Below are 25,762 nucleotides of genomic sequence, written 5' to 3' on the forward strand. Positions count from 1 at the left end.
CATAGCCCAGGTCCCCAGCACTCCATCCTGCAACGCACAGCTCCCTGAGTTGTTCTCTGGCGGCGTGGGACCTTTCTGTGTAGTGCTGCGACGACCGCACTTTGCATCTTCTTTGTCCCCGTGTTCTGGGACTCCTGTGGATGCTGCCTGCTCTTCTGAGGGCTCTTTGAAGTGCTGAGAGCCCCCTCTATCTCCTCAGTCTGAGCTGAGACTCCCAGGTCCCTTTAGGGTCCAGGCAGCTCCTTATTGATGCAAACTGCGTACTTGCTTGAAAGCCAGCCTCCTACACCCAGGAATACTACTTGCTAGAATCTGTTTTTAGCTCTTTGCCAGTTGTTTGAAATACAAAATCATTAAATTATACATGCATCCATATATCTGAATATTTATATCCATGTAAATCTAGAGAGGGCCTGTGGAGATAAGCTTTATTGTGCTATTAGTGTCATTTGCACATTGCTTCCATCCATGACAGCAAACTGCATTTGGGTAATGGTTCAATCCGCATCATTCATTGGCTCTCTTGCCCTGTGAATGACAACATTTTCAAATCACATGTGTACATCCACCTGAAAATGAGTGGGCTTCGGTGTCACGGCTGCTTGTTGAGTTCTTTAGTTTTTAATTTTTCTCCTATTAAAGTTCCCCTTTCTGTTCTTTGCTTCTCCTCTTTTTATTGTGATGTTCCCTAAGAGGACACTACAGTGCTAATGGGTTGTTCTCTTGCTGCTCATTTCATGTACAATGCATCGTATTGTGCGTGGCCCGTTGCTCTAAATTAGTCAAGTGGTTGTTCACAATGTATCAATTTTTGTAACATTTAATGATTGGCAAACCTGTTGGTTCTGAAAGTGGCAACCATGGTTAAACTTCAAAACAACAATAGACTATTTACAATACCTTTACAAGACAGTAACCTGCTGCCATGTTTAATTTATTATAAGCACATGCCCGCTGTGTTTAGATGACAGCACGATTTCTTTCTTTACTTGTGTTTTTTAAAATTTATACTGCACATGCTGTTGAGTATGTGTGTTTTTTATTGCCTCTATGTCAGAAGGTTACCATAAGAATGAGTCAGTTAACTGTTGGAAGGACGTATGAGTGCCTGTACTTTTAAGTAACACAAAAGTCGCTTTCAGTCATGAGCCAGTTCTATTACATTGCAAATGCTTGTTAGTTTCTGACTCTGATATATTCATTTGAACAGGAGGTGGTGGGATTTCATCTTTCCAGTACAATGGTCCTTCCACCTTTTAATTCATTTTCCATAAGGCAACCAACGTGAACCTTCCATGATTGTAGATGAAAAGTGGATTTAAATGTGTATTTAAATATAAATGATGTTTAACAATGTAAACGGAGTACGTCCCAGAGAGACTGTTGTTTTCCCAATCCATTTGTGTGCACGTAGGAGAGGTCAACTGATAGTAGGGCATATGATGGTGTAGCAAATGTTCCACAGGTAATAAGTCAATATATGATGTAAAAAGACCAACTGGAAAATAAACCAACAATAATTAACATGTCTGTGGTGGACTCTTCCTAATAAGTCCCACAGTGATAATTCTTTGTTTCTGAGGAGTACATTTATATGTAACTAGTTCTTATCAGTGTAAAAGTATCCCTTGAGGTGCCTCAAGCACTGGGCACATGCCCAGAAATGATACTCTGTTTATTGACAAAACTGGTATATGTCCTTAGAAGAGGTCAGAGGAGAGCAGGGCAGTGATGAAACAGCAATGTTCCAGCGTGGAGAGATAAAGTGTGTTTAATATGAAACAAGTACTTGATCGAAAGCCTGTCCAATGGCAAACATCAAAGGTCCACTCCTCGGCACAAGTTGTTGCAATGAATATAAAAGGGAAAAAGGTGGGTCAGAAGAAGAGGAGCGAGGGTAGCATTTACTGAAACAGACAGAGTGGACGAGAGGTGCATGGGATAAGCATACATACTGACAAAGATAGACATTGAGGCTGGACATAAAGGAGGAAAGGCGGCATAGAAATAAGGAACTGAACGAATTCAAAGCACATGAAAGAAGGTGGAATTGGGAAAGGAAAGGGTTAATAAAAACGTGAGTAAGGAGAACAAACATGTTCAGGGCAGGGAAAGGCTTGCATTTAAATAGAACATGATAAAAATAGTAAGAGAGAGAGAAAAAGGGGAAGTGTGAAAAAACAAGGGATATCAATACAGGGTTAGTAATCGAGAAATAAAGGACATTAAGGCTACAAAGAAGAACAGTGCATGGTTTGAATATAGAAGTAAAAGTCCATTCTTTGGAAGTAGTGCTAGGAACAGAGACAGGTGGGCATCATGCTGCTACTCACTCAGCTGTTAATTACTCTATTTTTTGCACTCCTCATGGCACATTACTTCAAGCTTCAGTGGTTGAGGAGAAAATATCCACCTGGACCAACTCCGCTGCCCATCATTGGCAACCTGTGGACCCTGGGATTTGTGCTTCACCATGAGATCCTCATGCAGGTACCGTAGACCTGGTTAGAAAGTTGTTGTTACTTCTGTTGAATACTTAGCCATCACTCATGTGTCTGCGCGCACACACACACACATACACACAAACACACACATACATTGATACCTAAACCCAAGAAAAAGTTAAAGGCAGATCACTGGTCACAGATTCTTTGTTTCACTGTCTATCACAGAGGCGCACACCTGAATTTGTCAGTGACCAAGCATCTCCTGAGCCAAGTTTCACCACTTTAGTCTTCTTTTTACTTCCGTTTTCTTCTTCACTTGCCATTATCACGTTGAGCCATTCACCTTTTCTTAAATCTACCATCCACCGTGGGAAGCAACAAAAACACATAAACACACACACACACACTTTCTATTGCAAAGTTTCTTAAACTACTCCTACCTCGACAGAGTAATGTTCATCAATAACAATGATACTTTTACTGCTGTTTGTTTTCCAATGGGAGCGATTTTATACCTTCAGTGACCCAAGCATAAACGTCTCCTACACTGATCAGTACCCACTTTAACTGCAAAATGGCCTCAATCAAATGCATACAGTTGGTTTCTAATAGGTTGCATCCAAGATGACCAGGGATGGTGATTGCTTGTCAGTTCTCTGTGTCACTTTATATTACCCCACCTCCTGTAGTTCAGAAGAGAGCCACTTCAGTACAAGAGCCAGAATAGTTCCTCATTTGCTGGTACTACTTGGCCTTTCACTCCCTTTTTAGAGTAATAAGAGCATTAAAACTAATTCGTAAGCTGATTGTTGTTCTTCGGTGCAAACTTTCAGCCATTGTTTTGCTTGAGAGATTCATTAGGGTAGATATTCCTGTTGCTGTCAGCACTCATTTATTCAGCATACTAGATTAAAGTAACTCTCTGGAACAACTTTCAAAAGTTATATATTCCATTCAGTTTTCAAAAACCGTACATATGAGTTTCAGGCCAGCCAACTTTAAGATCAACTTCACCGTTTGAAAGGCGGTGCGGGGTCTGTTGAGGGGGTGAGACTATAAGCCATTCCTTTTATGAAGCATGGGGCCCATGGAGAGGTGCTAGGACTGACCCTATTCCCCTATCTCCCAAAACAAAATCTTCCAGGGCTGCTGCTAATGTCCTGGGGAGTTTGCAAAAAACACTTGTAAACAATACCAGTGCCCGTTCTCCAAACATGAGCTGGAAACCCACACTGCACAGAGGTTTTCAGCTCATGTTAGCTGCAAAATGTGTGAAATCGGCTCTTCACTGGGGTGAGCAGAGTCAATATCTTGTGACACATGGTGGGACCATGTGTGTTTGTGGGGCTGGAGTTTATAAACCAACAGCAATCTCTCCTCACTATCTGCAAAGTTCAAATGTGGACCAACACACAGAACAGAGTTCCGAAATTTAAGTTTTATGGTTTCATTTACTCATTGCCACCACAGGGAATAAATGATTTAGTCCAAACCATAATTCATCCATACCCTTTTCTGACACTGGGAGAGTCCGCTTTTGGTAGAAAACATTGGTGAAGGTTCCTGTGCTTCCGGATTGGCTGGCCCCAGGTTTAAAATACCCTGAAACTGAGGGAGGAGGCATGATCATGGGTTGTATGTACTGAGATTGCTACGTGTTATTTTATATGTTAGTTAATAATTAAGGTTCTCAAGCCCACACCTGCCTGAGGGTATCTGTATGTTTACATGCTCCCAGGGACAGGAACAATGGCAGAAACACAATGTCCACATTAAATTCAAGACAGAACCTGCTAGTTCACATGCGCCTGTCATCTTTGTCATAAGTTGTTTTGTGAACAACGGAGTCCTAATATATATTAGAGGAGGTCTTTACTGTGTGCTCTCTCTTTTAAACCCTACAAGTATCCAAGAGTAAAGGGTGTGCCCCTTTCACATAAGCACATTAGGTCTGGCTGAGGCAGATAAATAGGCTTCATTGCAATGGCTTGCTAGGGTGCTGAATATACTGCTTCCTCCAGCCTAACACTGGATTACCCTACCATACTTGTTTTCTATTGGGGTGTTGGGACATTTCTGACAAAAGTGCTGATGCTGATATGCTGAATGCACATTCGTCAGAAATGTAATGCTGGGAGGATTTCCATGTCAGGAGGAGCTGCTCAACATTTCTGCTAGGGTGACAGATGGTTTCCACAAAACGAAAGCAAAGGTTCACCCACAATAGGTTGTACCTTCTAATGTCACTCACCAATGGTCCTTCGACAGTCAATGATGTCCTACAGAAGTTAGCGCCACCATCAAAAACCTGGTGGTTCCTCTACTTGTATATACAGTGGAGCAACTGCTGGTTTGGTGAGGCGGGAGTGTGTGTCCTTTCCCTATGTAGAGGCTTGGAAACTCTGGATTGGCCACTGATGTACCATTTACTGACTGTGCTGCAGATCAGTCATTAGTGGTGGCCCATGAACCTCATATCCATTGCCTTTATTGTGTCATAATTTCTGGCCTGTCTAGGGCATATTAATTGATGCAGATTATCCCAGGCTGGGTCCGCCATTTAAAACATGGCAGACCTGTCAGGAAATACTCTCTCTGACGCACAGGGAAAAACTCTCTGTGCATCAGTGTTATTGTTCTTTGTTTAGCAGGAAAAATGTAAATAGAAGAGCTTTCTCTACACAAACGTTTTTTCATGAGAAAAATTGCCATAGGCCACACAGGCATAGAGTAAATCACAACTACTCACACAAGATTATTTGTGAATGGGGATACCTCATCTAAATTAGGGCTTGATAGATGCACACTATTACTGTGATACAATTAATTACATTTTAGGAAGCTGACCATCGTGGTTTTGAAATGCAGGGTGATAATGGGGAAATTTGCAACATGCAGTGTTTAAAGAAGGATTATGGGACATCTATTTAGATCAAATGCTGGCCTTTGATATACATGGATTGGGAGCTCTGCACCTTTCAAGTTGCTCGGTTATGTACTGTAGTCAGACCATTTCTAATGGAATGGCTGACTGATAGTACATTATGTTCTGTATAGGGGCAGGTAATGTGTGGGGTTCTTTCTGGGTTGTCCAACCCTCTGTAAGTTGACAGAGGTAGTAAGAAGCTATCCAGCTTTGTGTGGGCAACCCAAATCTGTAAAGGATAATAGTGACCTCTTTGAAAAGTGACTGCTTTTCAGTTGGCAGTGTTAATAGCGTATCCTCTCTTGTTTGCTGTTGTCTTCACTTGTTGAGGGTTTACTTCCCTTCTCTAGCTTGCAAAGACCTATGGGAACATTTTCACTGTGTGGCTTGGGCATAAACCAGTGGTGGTGCTGAATGGATGCCAGGCTGTAAGAGATGCACTAATCTCCCACTCGGAGGAACTTGTTGGACGCCCTACAACTCCTACTTCTGAGGAACTTACAAAGGGAAAAGGTAGGTAGCTCTTGTGGCACAATGGAACAGGTACACAGCAAATGGTAAAACTGATTCTTTTATTGAGCTTCATACTGCAGTTTTGCTATTTATAAGTCTTGTAAATAGCAGTTGTCATTTTTTTGCATTATGCAATTTAATAGTATTCAAATTGCCAACCTTAGAAGAATGGGAGGCTAGGTTCCTTGCAAAGGACGGAATATATGATCTGCAGTATTTTACTCAGTAAGACACTCATCCAGCTTTGAGGCTATCAGAAGGCAAAGAAGGGAGAGGGAAAGATGCTGGATGGGTTTATGGATCACCTCCACATTTTATACATGTATTTCTCTTCTGTGATACCATTCTGCTTTCAGAAATGGTGACTCGGTACCTGATACACACGTAGACTTGTAAATCACTTGTTGCATGTCTTATGTGTGTGTGTTTTGCAGAACTTTATGACTGTAACACTAGGACCACCTGTGTACACTGTGCGCTAGTTACACAATGCAGTGCCGCTTTCACACTTGTGTACTCAGTGTACCTGTCTACCTCTAAGAATACCTTATGTGTGATCTCCATTTCCAGCAGGACACCCATCTCTTCTTTATCTGTCCAGGCCTTGTGAGCTAATAACCGATGGTACTGACAGTGGTGCTACACTAAGAGCATCTGAAAACTGAGCTAGCCATAGAAACCGACCAGAGCTAAGAAGTGATGAGAATCGAGCAAGTGACACATTAGGAATCTAAGTCTTAGCACTATTTACATGCTATAACTCAGAGTGAATCAACTAGGGTTAAAAGGACTTCTGGAATTGAAAGAAAGGTAAGTGGCTGTGGATCCTCCAGCAGACCACTTCATCCAGCTATGCATAATTTTATTTTCAACTACAGGTGGGGTCTGCTACAGAAGACTGAGAGCAGAGTGATAGGTCATAATGTGTGTACCTTCAAAGGAATGTTGATGATAAAGAAGTCTCGTTAGTAGCATTTTGCCTCTAGCAAATTTACTTGCATGAGTAAAATGTTGAAAGAAATGATAAAAGCATTCTTCAGCAAGAACTAAAAATGAAACATTACTATTTATTTTAGAGGTAATTTACAAAAAAAACACTAACGTACAATTAATCCTTTAGGAGTTGTATTTTCCTCTGGAAACAACTGGAAGCAGCAAAGACGCTTTGTTCTGATGACCCTGAGGAATCTCGGACTTGGGAAGAAAAGTGTAGAAGTGCGGATCCAGGAGGAGGCACAGAGCTTGGTGGAGTTTTTTGCAATGCAGAGAGGTAAATTATTTGAGGCTTCGGTGCCACTTCTGAGATAATAACATTTGTTATTATCATATTTTAAAGTTAGAGGCACACTTTGTTTCAGCTACTGTAATGTGACTAGCCCATAGCCATTTAAACCAACCATGAACCATTGCATACCATGGTCTTCACAGGCTGGTCAACACCATTGGATATTCTTAATACAAATATGATGACAGGCGCTTGATGGAAGCAGGGGATGGCATGATGGAGGGAGAGGTGCCAGAGATTTGAGAAAGAAAACAGTAGAAAGCTGTAGAAAGCTCAACCAACATCCCAATTTGTCACATTCACCAATTTATGACTAATCCTCATCAATGTATACAAACCCCAAATAAGCATCGTGTTTCAACAGGATCTCATTTCAAAGCTAATTTCTGAATCTTATGAAATAACAGACTAATCACATCCAGGAGCTTATCTTGGTACATCCCAATTGGCATTTTAAAAACCCTTCTTTGGATCTTTGGCTGCTTTATTCATACATTTAGCCATCTTTGGGTTTAATTCCTGTGTAAGACAATTTGTGTCAATAACAGTAGAACATTACTCACTTCTGACACCAAAGACTTTCTCAATTTGGTAAGTAAATACTCATACACTTAACCCACTGGCCACCCGTCTTTAGGTCTTGAGTGAACATTGTTTCATCCTCTGGATCACACACCAAACCTCTTCTGTCATTTTATTTCAGCAAACATTTTCTTCCTCATCCATTTACATATACAGCAACAGGTATACCTCTCTCTTATTTTTGTTTGCCTACCACTCTTTGGCCTTAGCAGCCTTCTTCTCCTTTTCCAGAGCAATGACCCTTTAAATGATGGAATATTTTAATGTTTGACTTCTGTAGAAAATATTTTAACTAAATCTAAAAGGTTGGATACTCACTTATTATTTCTATTTTACTTGAGACAGTATGACTGTTTGTGACACATTTCCTGTTTTAAATTGAAAGATTAACCTTCTACCAACGTTCTTCTCTACCTAAAATGTCCTCCTTTAACTAGAGTCAACTTACTAAATATATTCTTCTACACAAACATAAAGTCCCCCACTCCCTTCTTGCAGGAATTGGTACACCAAGCCTATGATGGGGTCCTCATCCCCTATTGACAGAGAACAACATGTCTTCAATATTTGAGCATCTACTCAAGTGACATCACAGAGCCTTTCCTTCGTGATACACGGGTTCCAGCCCATCTTGTATTCACCTAGGCCAACAAGTGATTTCCAGAAGTGCCCCAGGGACTCTGATTGATGTCCGCATATTTTGCTCTTCCCATGCACACCATCTCCCACATTAACTCAATCGACAGTTGAAAAAAGCAGTGACCCTCAGGCTGTATTGACAAATTGTATCAAAATCCCTCCTTAGAATTTAAATTGGCATCTCTACCTAATGCCAAGCCACATTTCTATCAACACTCATCCTATTTATAAAATGGTTCTATGTAGTCCATAATACTTTGGAACTGTTGTTATGACTTACACCTCCGTTACAAATAAATTTACCACAAATTCATAGTTAAAAGAGTAAACAACCTATCTGTTTGAAAACAGCGTTAAACATTCTTTACTGCAAAGAGATCAGAGTGTTACTGATTTATTTTTTCTGCTCATTGGAATTGGAAGTAAAGGGTCTTGCAAATGATTTGACCAATGGTGAACAGGAATTCCACCAGGGAAAACTCTAAATCAGCATCATAGTACTATCATTGGGGAGTGTGACTCATCCTTTCATCCTTTTGTGTTTCTTAATATAATTACCATTGAACTGGGTGTTAATAAAGTGGGGGGGCTTGGTGGCTAGCACGGGGAATGCAGAAAAGTTAGTCACATATCTGACATGCGATTCAAACTTACACAACTCTGTCATCCACTTAGAAGAACAGGACTCAGGTGAATGATAATCATTTTGGCAACTGGTATCTGAAGTCCAACACCTGCATTTTTTTATTTTTTTCTATAAATGTATTTCCTAGTGTCGTCATTGCTACTAAAACCACCTAAGTGATATTCATCTTCCCTACCTAAACACCATGACACTGAAGTACAGGATTAAAGGAACTCTGGTTGTATTTCACTTATGAACAACACATTGGTTAAACCAGAACACAATGGTAAGTATGTCAACACAAGAGGTTTAAAGGGGCCAGAAAAAAAGCAGTCTCTTAATGACAGTAGTGTTCATGAATGGAGGGAATTGTGGCCATGAACAATCTAGCGAGGCATAGTACGCAAAAATAAGTTGACTATTCTTTGCTCCCTAGTTTTTCAAAATAGCAGGACTGAGCATAGCCTTTTAGTTAAAATCCGAATCACTATCTTCCTAGACTTATCTGTGAGCTCTAACCTGGGTTGGAGATGAGGGATGGCTCTTTTAATTCACTAGAACTCTGCTTTCATGGAAGCCCAATGGCAGGAGCTTCGTTGAAAGGAATGCTGTCAACTCAGGAGGGCAGTGACAAGAAGAAAGTATTTGTTTAGAATTAACTTTGTTCAGGGGTGGGTGTGCACCTCTACCATGAGGGAATAAGGTAAGAAAAATTATCTTGTGACCCTCAGGGGTCTCAAATGTAGATAATGGATTAAGGCCAACCCAAACACTAGCTTTGAAAATGTTATAGCTTGTGAAAACCTATGTAATACTGACCTGGGTGACTACCTACTTTTTTCCTTAATTACTGAAATCCTATGAGAATGACTTTCGGTCTTATGTCCTAGCTGTAGTCATGGAGAAAAACGTACTTAGAACTGAAAAGCATGGGCTCTCTCTGGTAGCATAGCACTCATGCACATTCTACTCTTTTTAATGTCTGTGTATCCTAAGTGCATGGACAGATCTTCTAGGGACAGAGGACCAGAATACCCAAGACAACATCTAAATAAGAGCTTGTACAGTACCATAGGTCTGAAAACAAAGCATTGGCACTTCACCAAGTTGCCCACACATATCACCTAAATCACAGAGGACAGACGATCTGGGTTGTCTCATTTCCCATTTTGGGAGCATGCAGATTTAAAAGGTTTGACCCGATAGGTACATAAAAATTATAATTTTTGCAAGGAATGTGGAGGAAGAACTATTTTTTTCATTTTGCATTTTTATATCCATTATAATTGGTTAATTGGAACCAATGGCAATCTTCTTTTATTATTATTAAATGATTGATTCAGTCTTATCTGGAGCTGTACGTGAGGTTATTTGGGCTCACCTTTTCACCAATATTCACAAATCACTTGTGGTGTATTAATACATTTCTTATTATATCTAATTTATATTTCAGTTATCGTTGTTTCTCAGGTACTGCGGATAAGACCCTTCATATTTAATTTGTGGGATTTTTGGCTGAGTAATTTCATGGGTCCACATCACACTGATCATGTATCACATTGATGTAATGATATTATATGTTGCATCTTATTATAAATAATCTGAATTTTTGTTCATTGTCTTAAAATGTGTTTCTCTGGTAATATTCTGCATTGTTCCTTTCTTATTGAGCTTTCGGGCATTACACAGTACATTGATGAGGTATTGTACACTGATGAGCCAATGCACTCTCAAAATCTGATTCATAGCATTATTTTTTCAGTTGTTTTTTCTTTTTTAAGGAAGAACTGTGGCTTGAACAATGTTTAATAGTTTGATTAATTGCCTGATATACAGGTTATACACCTTTCTTTCAATGGCTAGCATTCCATTAATGCAGATTTTAGTAAGAGTAGTGTGAAATACCAGGACATTGCTGCTGCAAATCTGATATTTAAAACAAAAATATAAACATGCTAAAATTTAAAAGTTTGCATCTCAGAACACCTTTGAGAGGGCCATGGGGCACGCAGGGGATACTGGGGCCAACTGTGGTCGTTAAGGCCTTTCATTCCTGATGTCCCAGGGCCTGACCTACTATGGATCCTGAGCAACTGCGCCAAGAACCCCTTCCACATTTGACTCTCTATGATAGTTCAGAAACGCAGAACATCTTTCCAGGGAGTAAAGCAAAGACTCAGAACCGAAGTTATAACATACGCCCTCCTATTCCCGCCCAGAATTCGAGTCTCATATAACCAAAAGACTCACTTGTTTGAGACTCCAGACCTGGTGTGTGCCTGGCTGGATGAGACCTTCCCACAGTCAAAAACTAGAGAACCAAGTGTTGCCCCCCCACGAGACAATATGACCAACCCCTCAAAGATAACAAAGCAGATCGCAAACGCAGTGGAAAAAAGCTGGCCCGACACTCCAACAAACGCTGGAAGGCCAAAATGGCGCGATACAATCAGCTTACTCCCTACAAAAGGCAAACTCCCCCCCATGTGGTGTGGCCTCGTCGATGGACAGCACTGTGGCGTCGGACTCAGAAGGGAGCCTGACGCTATTTCCTGCAGTTACCCCACAGACAGCACGAGATCTGTGTTGAACACTCCCCTCAATGCCAGAAACTGTGTTATACCCATATTCCACGTGGCCTAAGCCTTCCTCCAAATGGCGGGCTCGGGCGGTAGAGCTCCGTGGTCTTCCTAATCCACACAAGGACCCGCTATCTACGGGCAAGAACCATAGACTTCACATCTTGTATTGCCCCATTACTTAGGCTTCTCACTATTTGTATGCTTTTGTTATAATATGATAGTTATGTATTACAGAAAAGTTTGGCAGAGCTGGTTTGCGCTCTGCCTGGTATTTCAGTTAAGATTAGGAATTGTTCACTGTTACACACAGTTGTCATCTACAAATAACCTGCATATACTAATACAAAGGGGACACCAGACATGGAGAGTCATGGGAGGGATAAAGAGGCTAACACCCTAGAATGGCTGCACAGTATGAATACAACATTGTTACTTGGAATGTAAGGGGAATGGGAGCCATACAAAAAAGACATAGAATATTGGCCAAATTAAACCGCCGAAAAATACACATTGCTTATTTACAAGAGACCCATCTTACCACCCACGAAGTTTCAAAACTCCATAAGAAATGGAGGGGACAAATTTTACACACATCATACTCGTCGTTCGCACGAGGGGCGGCTGTGTGGATAAGGGCCAGTGTACCCTTTGAAGTACTAGATACTAAAATAGACGTGGAAGGCAGATACACTCTAATTAAAAGCAACCTAGACAGGAAACCCATAGTAATAGGTAGCATTTATGCCCCTAATGTCGGACAAGATGCATTTCTGGAGAGACTATCGAAGACACTGCTACAATGGGCAAATATCCCGTGGGTATTGGGGGGAGACTTTAACGCAATACTTGATACCAGCCTAAATCATAGTACCCCACCACTGTCCGGGACGAACGTCCAAAAGCAAGCGGAAGCTCTAAAAACTTGGCTGCAGGGCTGGTCACTTATAGATATATGGCGGGCCAAAAATGCTGGTATGAGGGAATACCCCTTTTACTCCCATCCGCATAGAGTCCACATACGACTAGATCGTATGGTATGCACAACATCGTTACAGACACAAGTGACTAAGACCACATAGCTGGGAAAGACGCTCTCTGACCATAACCCCTTAGAATTGACCATATTATGGGGTCGGTCGTCCACACCTATCCCTACGTGGCGATTACAGCCAGTAGTACTAGAGGACACTCCTCTGAGGGAAGAAGTGAGTCAGACGATCACCAACTTTTTAAAAAACAATTCAGGGTCGGCGTCTTCCCCCTCTGATAGAATGGGAAGCATTCAAAGTAGTGATAAGAGGTACATTTATGAGTAATGTATCAGGAGTGCGGAAAACACTGATGCGAGAACTGCAACAGGTAGAGAACCGGCTGGGAATATTGGAAAAAGAATCAATATCACAGCCCCACAAAGCCCAACACTTACAGGAAGCAAGAACTGAACACACACACCTTCTCGAGAGATTGAGAAAAATCGACCATGCTACATATAGGGAACGAGCACACAGCGAGGGAGACAAGGCGGGTGCACTCCTGGCACGACTGATAATGGATGATCCACCCCCCACTCCTATAATACACATCAACATCCCACACCAAGGAAATATAACAACACAACTAGAAATCAACAATGCATTCCGAGACTATTACACAGCCCTATACTCCGCCCCACCATTAATGGAGAGAGCAGAAATTAATGCCTTTCTAGCTAATATTGAACTCCCAATACTCCACGAAGAGGCCAGAGAGAATCTAAGCGCCGAAATAACACAAGGAGAGATACAAGAGACTATTAAGAACATGGCACGAAACAAGGCACCGGGCGCGGATGCGCTTCCATCCGAGTTTTACTCTACATACAGCACGCAGCTGGCCCCACACCTAGAACGACTTTATCAAGCCTCACTGACATTGGGACATCTCCCAGATACTACCAAACAAGCAATAGTGACGTCCCTCCTAAAACCGGGTAAGGAGGCAACTGACATTTCATCCTACAGACCACTATCCTTATTGAATTCAGAGTGTAAGATTTTAGCAAAAATATTAGAGCAGAGACTTCTTGGCTATATCAGTGGCCTGATCCATACGGATCAATGTGGTTTCATCCCATCCAGATGCATCTCCCTCAATATTCGCCGCTTATATCACGTAATGGATGTGGCCAGGAAGGGACTTCCACACGCGGGTGCTTCTCACTAGATCTGCGACAAGCTTTTGACTCCCTACACTGGGATTATATGCTGGCAGTGCTGGAAAAATTTGGGATTCCTCCGGAATATACAAAATGGGTCCGTCTCTTGTATGCTGAACGAACGGCAAGAGCATGCACAGGACAGAATATATCCGACTCATACCAAGTAAATAGAGGCCCTAGGCAGGGATGTCCTTTATCCCCCTTATTGTTTGCCCTGGCAATAGAACCCCGGGCTCAACTTCTGAGACAGGACAGCGGAGCATGGGGAATAGACATAGAAAATACAAAACATGCAGTCTCATTATATGCAGATGATATTATATTATATAATAAGGACCTTCGACAAACCCCCAACACAATAGCATTTATTTTCCAGAAATTCACACCATTGTCAGGGCTGGCTATTAATTTTAACAAACCTATAGCATTCACCTTCCATGATTCGGATGGTGATAGTACAATATCATTTGGAGAACAACAACTGCAAAAGGCCACAAACACATTCCGCTATCTAGTTATCCAGATATATCGCACCTCAACAGACCTACTAGAGGGGAGCCTAAAGAGAACCATGTCCGCACTTAGACCACAGATCCAATTTTGATTCACGCTGCCAATATCGATAGCGGGCAGACTAGCCCTGGCAAAAATGGTAATGCTACCCCGCCTCTTATACTATTTCGCAAATTTACCAGTAAGGGTACCAGAATCCTACTTCAAAACACTCAACTCAATGCTATTCGATCTTATATGGAGAAGAGGTAGACGTTGGATACGTTTGCTTAAACTGTAGATGTCCGTGGATCAAGGGAGTATGGGTGCTCCGGATTTTAAAGCATACTGCATAGCAAGCCAACTTCAATGGCTAGCACATTGGCTGGCCGGTCGCAACCTCCAAGAAATAGAATATACCCAACTAATGTTTGACAAGGGCAGCATACATGCCATGCTGTGCCCCGGAGGCCAGATCCCCGGAACATACCGCTTCTGAGGGTGGCCTTACAGTATTGGAGATTATCGCTAAAATACACCTCTGATGTACTCCCCTACTCTCCCAATATACCACTGCTGGGGTACCAGTTACAGCAGGTACCTTAACCCACAACACACTACTCCTCTGGACACAGGAGGGAATAAACACAGTTGGTGCCCTATTTAAAGACCAGCGACTGCTTAACCACACAGACTATACCTATGAACACGGTTTGTCCCCCTCAAGCTTTCTGCTACATGTAAGTATTACACACTACGTCAAGAAACACTGGATCACAGACAATAAGGAGCCTCCTACGCATGATCTTGTCCGTGCTATATACACTGTAGGGCAGGGTAAGCACTTAATAAAATGGTTATATAGGGGAGTTAGAACGCACTTGACATAGCCCCTGTTAGCGCTTAAGCTCAAATGGGAAACAGATATAGTTAAGGAATTATCCGTAGAAGACTGGTCCACCATACTAAAATACCCAAGCCAAACATCCCATAATACGAGATTTAAATGTATTCAATTTGCCATACTGCATAGGGCATACCTCACACCACACAGACTACATATCATAAATCCGGGGACATCCTCGGCGTGCCCCAGATGTAGAATGGAAGATGCTGATTTACTGCATATGCTCTGGAGCTGCCCTGATATAGCGGAATATTGGAAAGGAGTAACTACCATACTAGGCAAAATGACTGGTAGTACCATACAATATACAACAGAGACATGTATGCTTGGTATGCTTGGGCACCTAAAGAAAAAGAAAACACTACTCAGACTCATAAATCTGGCACTACTGTTAGCGAAGCACCTTTTAACAAGACGCTGGAAAGCAACCACAGCCCACACCACAACACAATGGAAAGCAGAGGTGATGGAATGGGGAAAAGCAGAGGGTGCGGCACTTAGGCGAGAAGATAACTCCGGAAGGAGAGAATGTCCGGTAGCCCCAGATGGGAAACACTAATGGAAAATTTTGAGACACTGAGTGAGGAAGAAGATGAGTAGAAAAAGTACACAAAGGAAGAGATATGTCAGAACCCCCCAACAGACTAGAAATTTCAAAGTTGAAAAAACTAGAACAATAGTAAAAATGTGTGTCCTGGTAACTAAAAACCCCATGTATAATTGGAATAGATGACCAAGTAATAGATAAAAGGTAAGTAGTGATGTTAAACGGTTAAAATTTGAAACAGGCAATAAAGTGATGCAATGTACTGTATGAAAATGTTGAAAGAAGATGTTAAAACACGGCTCTATATTGCATAACAAATGATATAGAAAGATGTTTAAAAATTGCAATTTAAGTACTGCCTTGAGAACAATAAAAAATGTGTTAAAAAAGAAATACTGAATAAACCCCTTAGTGGATAATCTCAAATAGTTTTGAAGTCATGCTTTTAGTTAGTACTTTTGCGCTGTATAACTATTAACAACATCCCCATCATTGCTGGGTCTCAGTCAGTAATACTGTTTTCTAGGAGGTTTCTTACATTTTAATAAACATAGACTCGAATAATATTTGTTTCATTTTTCAATATTTTGCTGGTATATATCTGACACAATTTAAATTCACTTATTTCCAATGCAGATTGTAGTTAGTGGTCTGAAAATTGTGTGACTTCTCCAAATTTGAGGAGTTTAAAAAAATCTTTGATATTTTCTAGATCATCATAAAGATTACAAAAAGTTAGAGAGAACCAGGTTAAAAAAGGGTTACACACTGATTTCTTCCCTAGGTAAAAATCCTACATATAGCTGGACAATTCTCACATAAAAAATGTTGTTTAGGTAAATTGCCAGAAACTTTCCCATTTACTGAAAACGTTGCTTACTGATGAAGATTTCTGAACTTCACAAACTCCATAACGTCACAGGAAGGAAGCCACAACGCTGGGAGATTTTTCAGAATCTAGGAACGATAAAGCAAACTTTATTCTGTGAGCCTTCCTTGGTTGGTACGTTCAGACCTTGTGTTGTAGAAATATTTACTCAGCCACAGTGAATGGCTCAGTGTGGAATGTATAGCCTCCTGAAGATGCACTGACCAAAGGGAGTCATGGAATAACCTTAAGGCCAAGGAGGATGTAACTGTAGCTTCATAAGTGTAGTCTATTTATGGAGGCCCAAACATATAAGCTGAAGTCCATGTAGCAGGAAAACTGAGGCTCCGAATTATGAGTAATTGATATAGTATAGCAAGGCAATAGCTAGAGTGATAGCAAACCGATCCATACAGGTACTTCTATGCTATGTATGCTGTCCATGACAGGTTGGTAACTATGAACGGGGTTTACCATCTTTTGACACTGTCAACACGATCCCCTATGGCCTGTGATGCAATGCTGACAGCCAATGGGTAACTGACAACAGTATACTTGGCAACCTGAGTGATCTTTGTTGCCAGATCATGTTTGATGTTATTTTGTGCCTTGAATTGATTTAATTGTCTTGTTACTATTGTTAATCTACAATGATATTATGCATCTGAAATACTATTAAAGATTTGTTGGTTTATGCAAAATCATTCTGGTACAATATTAGTATTTCAAATACAATGATTGTTTTGTATTATATCTAAATTCAACCTTAACACAACCTCCTTTAAACTAGGCTTTGGCAACTCACCCAGGTTGCCTGAAGAGTCAAAGAGGATTCCAAAACCACATTTCCATCCCTGACCCCAGTACTCAAGTACTTATTGTCTTAGTTGAGGGGCACCTGCAATCTCACTTTTGATATGGCTGCAATTGAAACAATCAGGGAATAACCCTAACAGCTATTAATGAAGAAGAGCAATGAAGTAGTGGACAGAATGCTTGAAATAATCTGCACAACATCCTGTCTATGGTTTTACTTTTATTTTGCAAGGTATTTTCAGATGGGTATCCCAACTCTGTCTGTAGCATGGTGCAGTGACTCATTCTCTCTTTGGCTCACAGGGAAAAGCCTGGATCCCGCTCCTGCAATCATCCAATCTGTAGCCAATGTGATCTCTTCTGTTGTTTTTGGGCACCGCTTCTCCAGAGATGATAAAGAGTTCCATCAGCTCATCGAAGCAAATGATAATATTGTCAACAATCTAAACAGCAAGTGGGCTATGGTGAGTCTCACAACCTCCCCATATTCTATGCTATTTGCCAATCATAGGAAACACTTTGAACCATGATATTTGTAGGTCCAAAGAGTGGTAAAAATCAAATTCAGCATTTGAAAATAAGGCAGGTACATAAGACACGTAAGGGGTTATTCCCCAACTGTAAATTGGAGTATGTTTATTAGTACTATATTAGTACTAGTAAAGTACTACAAATGCTAATCACAAACCTACCAGGGCAAATCCCTCCCTCCACCTCTTCTATCCTTTCTATGGCATGACCCTCACACATGGAAGTTTACTACATAGTAGTAAATTTGTCGATATGGGAGGGCTGGAAAAAGGAACATACCTACTAATAAATATGGGGAGGTGGTGATGAGTAAGGATGAGTTTACAGGAGGCTAGGGAGGGGTTTAGTGGGGACATTCACCCACCCACAAAAGAGTAAGCCTATTGCTATTCACAACCTGCAATTCTAAAGTTACTACAACCAAAAGGGGACCCAAATGAGAAGGACATTACTCTAGCTAAGAGCTGGAGTAGTTCCAGCACCACACATGGCCAACCCCTGGTACTGCAACACCCTCCCATTGAAAACAATGTTGCCATGGACATAAAATAAAACTCCATGGGAAATAATGGCATTTTAAATTACGTTATTTAAAATAGTTAACAATATAAGTTAATATCATTGACTGTTACAAAAAAATGAAAACTAAAATCTATTTATTCAAAAAGAAATTAACATTTTCAGATTTATAATCTAATTTTACATGTATATAATTATGGCAAAAATATGTTTGCATGAAAAGAAAATTTAAGATTTTTCCTATACTTTTTAATAGAAAGACATCACAGTCATGGTGGAGATCAACATTTGATAAAATATAGAGGAAAAATGTATATTAGTACAAAATAAAACAGTAAATGATTGAAATGACACCAAAACGACCTTTCTAAAAACACTACTGTGACATTTGTAATAAAAATTAGGTTGCCAATAGTCTTAATTTTCCTTATCTATCACAATGTCACAAGAATGGTGTTTCTAGTAGCTCCCAGGTATAATGTTCATAAGGAAAACTCTTGAAAGCTTGCAGACTTGCAGTGTAATCTCTTTCAGCTCATAGTTTCCTTTTTATCATGTATATGGGCATAGCCTACATGTCTGAACATTTCGCATCTGGACCTTGCTGCTTCCAAGCACTCACACGGTGGACTTACTTAATGTCAGATTTATTATTTGACTATCAAAAATCAGTTAATTTGATTTTCTAGCACTGACGCCTGGCCACAGTGTCCCATGAATGTTTCTCAGCCCATTTGCTAGGTTTTAGTCAGGTATGTATGTGGCAAAGGCCTAGCTTTGTCTTACATTGTGCATTTGATGGACTTGCACAATTTGAGTGCAGTTTTTAGTGGACCTACACAGTCATAAAATGTACTAGTTGGTATGTTCGAGAACAGTAGTCCTGTTTAGATGAAAAACATATGTAGTGAAATCTCTTTAGCAGCCCTCCATTGCCCAGAGAGACAAAATGCCAGAAAGTCTGGACCCCAAAAATAAAAAAATTCAGAGCAATGGTGCACACAGATAGCAGGTGCGGGTGGGAAGCACACGCACACTCATTCTTTCACACACTCATGCACACGTGCACGCACATCCATTAACAACACTCATAACATTAAAAAATGCACGCACGCACCAAACTTCATTCTAAAAGATCACACACACACAGACTCGTTCTTTCACACACACACACGCACGCACGCACATCCATTAACAACACTCATAACATTCAAACATGCACGCACGCACCAAACATTAATTTTAAAAGATCACACAAACACACTCTCATTCTTTCACACACACACACATGCACGCACATCCATTAACAACACTCATAACACTCAAACATGCACGCATGCCCCAACCATTCATTTTAAAAGATCACAAACACACACACTTACCTTCAGCCTCAGAGGTCCCAGGAGGGTTGGGACTGCTGCCTTCCCTCCAGCCAATGAGAAAAATAGGCAGCAGTCTCAGCCTCGTCACAGAGTGGGATGGGGGCCATTGAGACTGCTGACCCCACCCCACTCTGTGATGAAGTGTCACTGATTGACACTCGCCCATGGTGCTTCAGGGCGTAAGTCAATGGGTGACGCTTTCCTCGTTACCCAGGGGAGGGCCTCGAGGCACCTTTACTGAGCCAAGGAGGTCACGCTAATAGGAGCAGTGACCTCTTCAGCCCAGCAAAGTTCAGCTCAGGCAGCCAGGAGTCAAATTGCGCATGTCTGCCCTTGGCTGCCTGACCTGAAAATGAAGAGTGTCTGTCAGGCTGACCTTTGTTCAGCCTGACAGACACTCTTCATGAGAGGCAAAAAGGTCGGGAGGCATGGCCCCTCCACCCTAAAGATTGGGCTGCTCCTGAAAGACAGATTACCTGCACTAGGGTTTCCAGCATATTATGAAGTTGGGAATGCAGTTCTAAGGCAGGACAACAGTTGGGGAGCAAAATGTAAGTGACAAAAAGCTGTGGCTTGAAAAAGATGAGGGTGACTTGGGAAACCAACAATGAGAGAACAATCAACCAGAAAGTGGGACTAGGGTGGGAGACAAAGAGAAAGGGTGACAGTGGCAGTGCTTGGCTGGGAGAAATATGTGCCAGGGAGTGTGGCTGGACTTGGAGACACAAGCAATATTGGGGACATGTAGTGTGTAAGCAGGAGTCAAGTGTTGAGCCATGAAGTGGAATTATGACATAGGAAATAAAGATCTGAGATCAAAGTGGCAGGGATGAGCACCAGGTGGGATTGATGTATGTAAGGGGGTGGGATAGGGGATACAGAGCTACATGGCACAGAGCTACGTGTAAAGAGGAAGTAAAGGGAAGGGCCCTGCCAAAATATGCGGACACTGGGGTCACATATGAATCTTGAGTAATTCAACTAGGCACAGTGAGTGGATGCAATACATTTGGGATGTGTCATGTAAAATGGATTGATATCGGGCACTCTGCACTACATTTACCTAAAATCAAATTATAAAAGTTGAATTTCCTTCAAACACATACCCATGATCAACCTTTGTTCTGAAATTCTGTCACAATAGTAGTAGTAGCAAGAAAGACTCATATTTCAGGCACAGACAGAACACTAAGATCTGGATGGTAACTATAAGTCACACCCTCACCATGCACAGTTTCTTTATTAATAATTTTACAACAAATGTTACAGTGATATTATCAAAGATGTTAAAAAAGATGTAATGAGTTAATATCTGAAGTAATTGGCAGCGCATGGTGAGGGCGCAATTTATAATTACTTTATGGCACAAGTTATAGTTACTTGAAATAACTATAACTGTAACTGGTGAATTTCTATGGTTTTGTACAAATAAATACAGAACCTAGTTACAACATTACTCTATTGACTTCAAATCACAAAAAGCACAATATGTGGCATAAGATCTAGCTTTCTGTCCAATTTAGTGTAATTCCGTTCAGCAGTTTTTGCTGTAGCTTTGTCGAAATAAGTCTATGTAAAATGCAAGAGGATTTTGTGTTTTGAGACTTTCTTCTGCCTCTGCCAGATGGATTATCCTGAAACTTAACATGCAAAAACACATCAAAATGTAGTACCTTTTAAAAAAGTTTTGTGGAGATTCGTAAAATGGTGCCAAAGTTATTAGCAACACAAAAAAAGCTTTTCCTATGGATCAGAGATAACTATGACTACCTATTGGAGCCCCGCCACTAGGTAATAAATGTGGAACATATCTTAAAGGAAGAATTACTGGACATCAGCGAAAACTTCTGGATATACCGGTTAACATTACTCCATCCAATGGAGTGAACATCACTGACAATACCACTTGATTTCTGCATATGTGAAGAGTTCTCATGCCTGCATTGATTCCACATTTCAATTGGAATCTTCACTCATGATGCTTTTTGAAAATCCATCAGTGTCAGCTGTGCAGCTACTGAGCAAACCATCTTGTACTATCTGAGGAAGGCAACAAACGTTGTAGTAGAAATATATTTTTGTTCTTTGGTGAGACCATCTGTTTGAGTCACTTCTTTCTTGGATATTTCATTTTCTTGTGACCCATTGTATCCTTTGGGATCAGGATTTTTGCCCTGGCTGGCTGTTGTTTTCTTGTGATCCTTCATCTTCTAATTCATCTTCTAGTGTATATATATATATATATATATATATATACATATATATATATATATATATATATATATATATATATATATATATATATATTATATATATATGTCCTAAATGATCATCCGGAGTTATGGAGGCTCTCAGTTGCAGCGGTCTGCGATGGGCTCCGGTAGCCCTAATATTTCACACAGAAAAGTCTTCTCAAAAAAAAAAAAAAGGTCCGGGCACTCATGGATATATTTGCAAATTCAATTTAATACTGCAGACGGTTAACTCCAATGTGTTTTGGCCGTAGCCTTGATCACAGTATGTGGCACCGAACCATCACTCCATTTTTATCTATACCACATACTTTAAAAATAAGTGATGACATAGTAATTTCCGACCCAATGCATAGACCGTAAAGACTTAGGCCCTCATTACAACCCTGGCGGTCGGTGATAAAGCGGCGGTAATACTGCCAACAGGCTGGCAGAAAAAAAATTGAATTGACCACATCGGAAACCGCCAACACAGACAGCCACTTTAACACACTGACCGCCACGGCGGTAGCAACAAAGACCGCAGCAGTAACCGCTAACAGCCAGGCGGAAGACAATGTACTGCCCACAGTATTACAACAAGCCAACCTGCCAGCTTTTCCGGGGCAGTACCAACGCCATCAAAAGCACGGCAGAAACAGTACACAGAAGGGAAACGACTCACCTCTGGACACCCAAGGAAGAACCATGACGCCATGAAGCCCAAACTACAGGTGTTACCCATGCTGGTTTACTTCCTCCTACACCAGAAATACCAACGGCGGCGAAGACGACCATGGTGAGTACTGCACCTAGCACACAAAGGAGGAGTGGAGGAAAAAGAGAGTGACACACACGCAACACCCCCACCCCCAACACCATTCGCACCATACGCACAAACATATGCAACAACATTACATATCCACCCTGTACCCCTCAGGAATAATGCAAGGACAAAAGGAAGTGAGTAAAGTCAGTGTAATAATATAAAGTTCTAGAAATTCGTCCTCAAAGCACAAAACAGTATCTACAATATATACAAATGGAGGGACACTGCCCAGTCCATAATGTCCGTGGGCCACAGGGCCACATCACTTAGCCCAAGGCCCCACTTGACTCCTGCCTCAATACGGAGAGAACACTGCTGGGGCATCAGGTCGAAAATACACTAGCACCTCAGGGGGAAGGGGAAGAGGGGGCACCTCAGCCAGTAGATGGTACAACGCCACAGCTCCTGGAGGGGGCCACATGTCCAGCACTCTGTCCTGGGGAGTGCAAAGCCACAGTCTCTCAAGTGGGTGGTCTGCCCCCTGCTTGGTCCTGGGGAGTGTAAAGCCAGAGTCTCTCTAGTGGTTGGTCTACCCACTGCTTGGTCCTGGGGAGTGTAAGGCTACAGTCTCTCAGGTGGATGTCTTCTCCACTGGTTCTGGAGGGGGCTTTGTGCCCAGTGTGCTTCATCCTGGCAAGGAGGGGGTGAGTGGATGCCTTCTTCCACTGGTTCTGGAGGGGGCTTTGTGCCCAGTGTGCTTCATCCTGGCAAGGAGGGGGTGAGTGTATGTCTTCTTCCACTGGTTCTAGAGGGGGCATTGTGCCCTGTGATGCAGATCTTTGGGAGTGCAAGGTCACGGTCTCTCACTTGGGTGTCACACCTACAGTTTTTGCAGGGGCAAGGACCCACTACAGCCCATGGAGGCACAACTACACACTGCCCGTCGGCGGTGACGGCTGCTCAGTGGTGGCAGTGGCGGGGCTGGCGGTGGTGCTGCCTGTGGTGGGGGGAGGCTCCAGCACTTCCCCTGCAGCCTCAGACGGCTGCCCACTGGGAATGCTGCTGCGGGCAGTGGTGCTAGTGGCGGTGCTGGCGGAGGTGCAGGTGGCGGTGCTGGCGGCGGTGCTGCATGTGGTGGGGGGAGGCTCCAGCCCTTCCCCTGCAGCCTCGGACGGCTGCCCACTGGGGCTGCTGGTGCTGGCAGTGGTGCTGGTGGCTGTGCTGGTGCTGTGCTGGCGGCCGTGCTGGTGGTAGTGCTGCCAGTGGTGGGGGGAGGCTCCAGCCCATCCCCTGCAGCCTGGGACGGCTGAAGTGCCATGGCTGGTGTTATTTGCTCAGATGCTGCCCCAGCACCAGGCTCCATATCCATCCTGCCTGCGGTGTGTGTGCCTTTGTCATTGCCCTTGGAAGCTGGTGGTCCCTTTCTGCCCTTGGCAGCTGGTGGTCCCTTCTTGCCTTTGCCAGCTGGTGGTGCCTCCTTGCTTTTGCCAGCTGGTGGTGCCTCCTTGCCTTTGCCAGCTGGTGGTGCCTCCTTGCTTTTGGCAGCTGGTGGTGCCTCCTTGCCTTTTCCAGCTGGTGGTGCCTCCTTGCCCTTGCCAGCTGGTGCTCCCTTTTTGGCTTTGCCAGCTGGTGCTCCCTTTTTGCCCTTGGCAGCTGGTGCAGGCACACTGGCTGTTTGGACTGGTGTCTTCTCGAAGCCTCTCAAAACTGCAGTGTCTGCAGAAACGACAGTGGCCATGGACTTTGTGGCTGAGGTGCTAGCCTGGGTCCTGACCACCCTGGTCCGAAGTGAAGGACGGGGGGGGGCAGGGACTAGGTCAAGGGTGGAGAGGAAAAGCTTTTTAGGGACACTAGGCCTGGAAGAGGGTGAAGGTTTGGGAGTGGAAGAAGAGGGAGTGGTGGTAGGAGGTGTCAGTCTTCTGTGTTTGGGTGCAGGCACATGGGCTGGATGCTGTCATGAAGTGGATGGCTCTTCGGTGTCTGAGGACACAGGGGACGTGTGCATGGTTGTGGGGGTGGTGACTGCCGGTGAGGGGCATGTACTGATAGGAATGATGGTGATGGGGGTAGTGGATGAGGATGTAGTGCATGCAGGTGTGAGTGGAGACGCTACTGGGAGGGAGGTGGACGACGAGGAGGCAGGGGGACACAGTGGAGGCAGTTGATGTTGGTGTGTCTGCATCTGGATGGTGCTTGTGTGAGTGCCTGTGGGATAAAGTGTGGTACTTGTGTTTGCCTGAGCCACTTCTATGTGTTTATTTGGGTGCATGCTGGTCTGATGGTGTGCTTGGGATAGGCAGGGGATGAGGGGAATGGGACTGGGTAGAGGAAGTTGAGGGGGGAGGCTAGAGAAAGGGACAATGGCTGCCATCAGAGAGTTGGCCAGAGCCTGGAATAATCTCTGTTGGGCTGCCACGCCAGAGTGAATGACCTCCAGGAACGCATTTGTTTATTGCAAATGCCCTGCCAGACCCTGGATGGCATTCACTATGGTGGACTGCCCAACAGAGATGGATCGCAGGAGGTCAATAGACTCCTCACTGAGGGCAGCAGGGCTGACTGGGCAGGGACTGAGGTGCCTGGCGCGAAGCAGATGCCCACCCTCCTGGGTGAGCGGGCACGGGAAAACCGCTGAGGGGCTGCTGGGAGGGCGGTGCTGGTTCCGGGGTGGCAACTGTACCTGTAGTTGGGGTGGCCACAGAGGTGTCCGCCACCACCATGGAGCTTCCATCGGAGGAGGTGTCACTGTCTGAACTGTCCCCTCCAGTCTCCACCGTGGTGCTCCCCTTGCCCTCCTTCCCACTGGTGTCCTCACCGTCTGTGGATTCGGCCTCATGGGCCATGTAGGATGCAGCTCCCTCTGTCGCTGGTGCCTCGGCTCCTCCGCCAGATGATGCTAATACA

General features: G+C 43.0%; 1 protein-coding gene across 2 annotated transcripts in view; it reads left to right on the forward strand.

Moving 5' to 3' along the window:
- The first annotated feature begins 1,886 nt into the window (after positions 1-1,886).
- The window catches only part of LOC138265305 (cytochrome P450 2J2-like), an 82,953-nt gene continuing 59,077 nt past the window's right edge, over positions 1,887-25,762 (forward strand). The window contains exons 1-5 of one of the 2 annotated variants that reach the window (XM_069212914.1): positions 1,887-2,077; positions 2,386-2,490; positions 5,724-5,886; positions 7,007-7,156; positions 17,730-17,890. In XM_069212914.1, coding sequence (XP_069069015.1) covers positions 2,485-2,490; positions 5,724-5,886; positions 7,007-7,156; positions 17,730-17,890 — 480 coding nt within the window. In that variant the 5' untranslated portion in view covers positions 1,887-2,077; positions 2,386-2,484. Of the gene's footprint in view, positions 2,491-5,723; positions 5,887-7,006; positions 7,157-17,729; positions 17,891-25,762 lie in introns of both variants that reach the window. The other variant, XM_069212913.1, reaches the window with a different exon arrangement.

This window comes from Pleurodeles waltl, chromosome 11 (genome assembly GCF_031143425.1).
Source record: "Pleurodeles waltl isolate 20211129_DDA chromosome 11, aPleWal1.hap1.20221129, whole genome shotgun sequence".
NCBI classification, from domain to species: Eukaryota; Metazoa; Chordata; class Amphibia; order Caudata; family Salamandridae; genus Pleurodeles; species Pleurodeles waltl.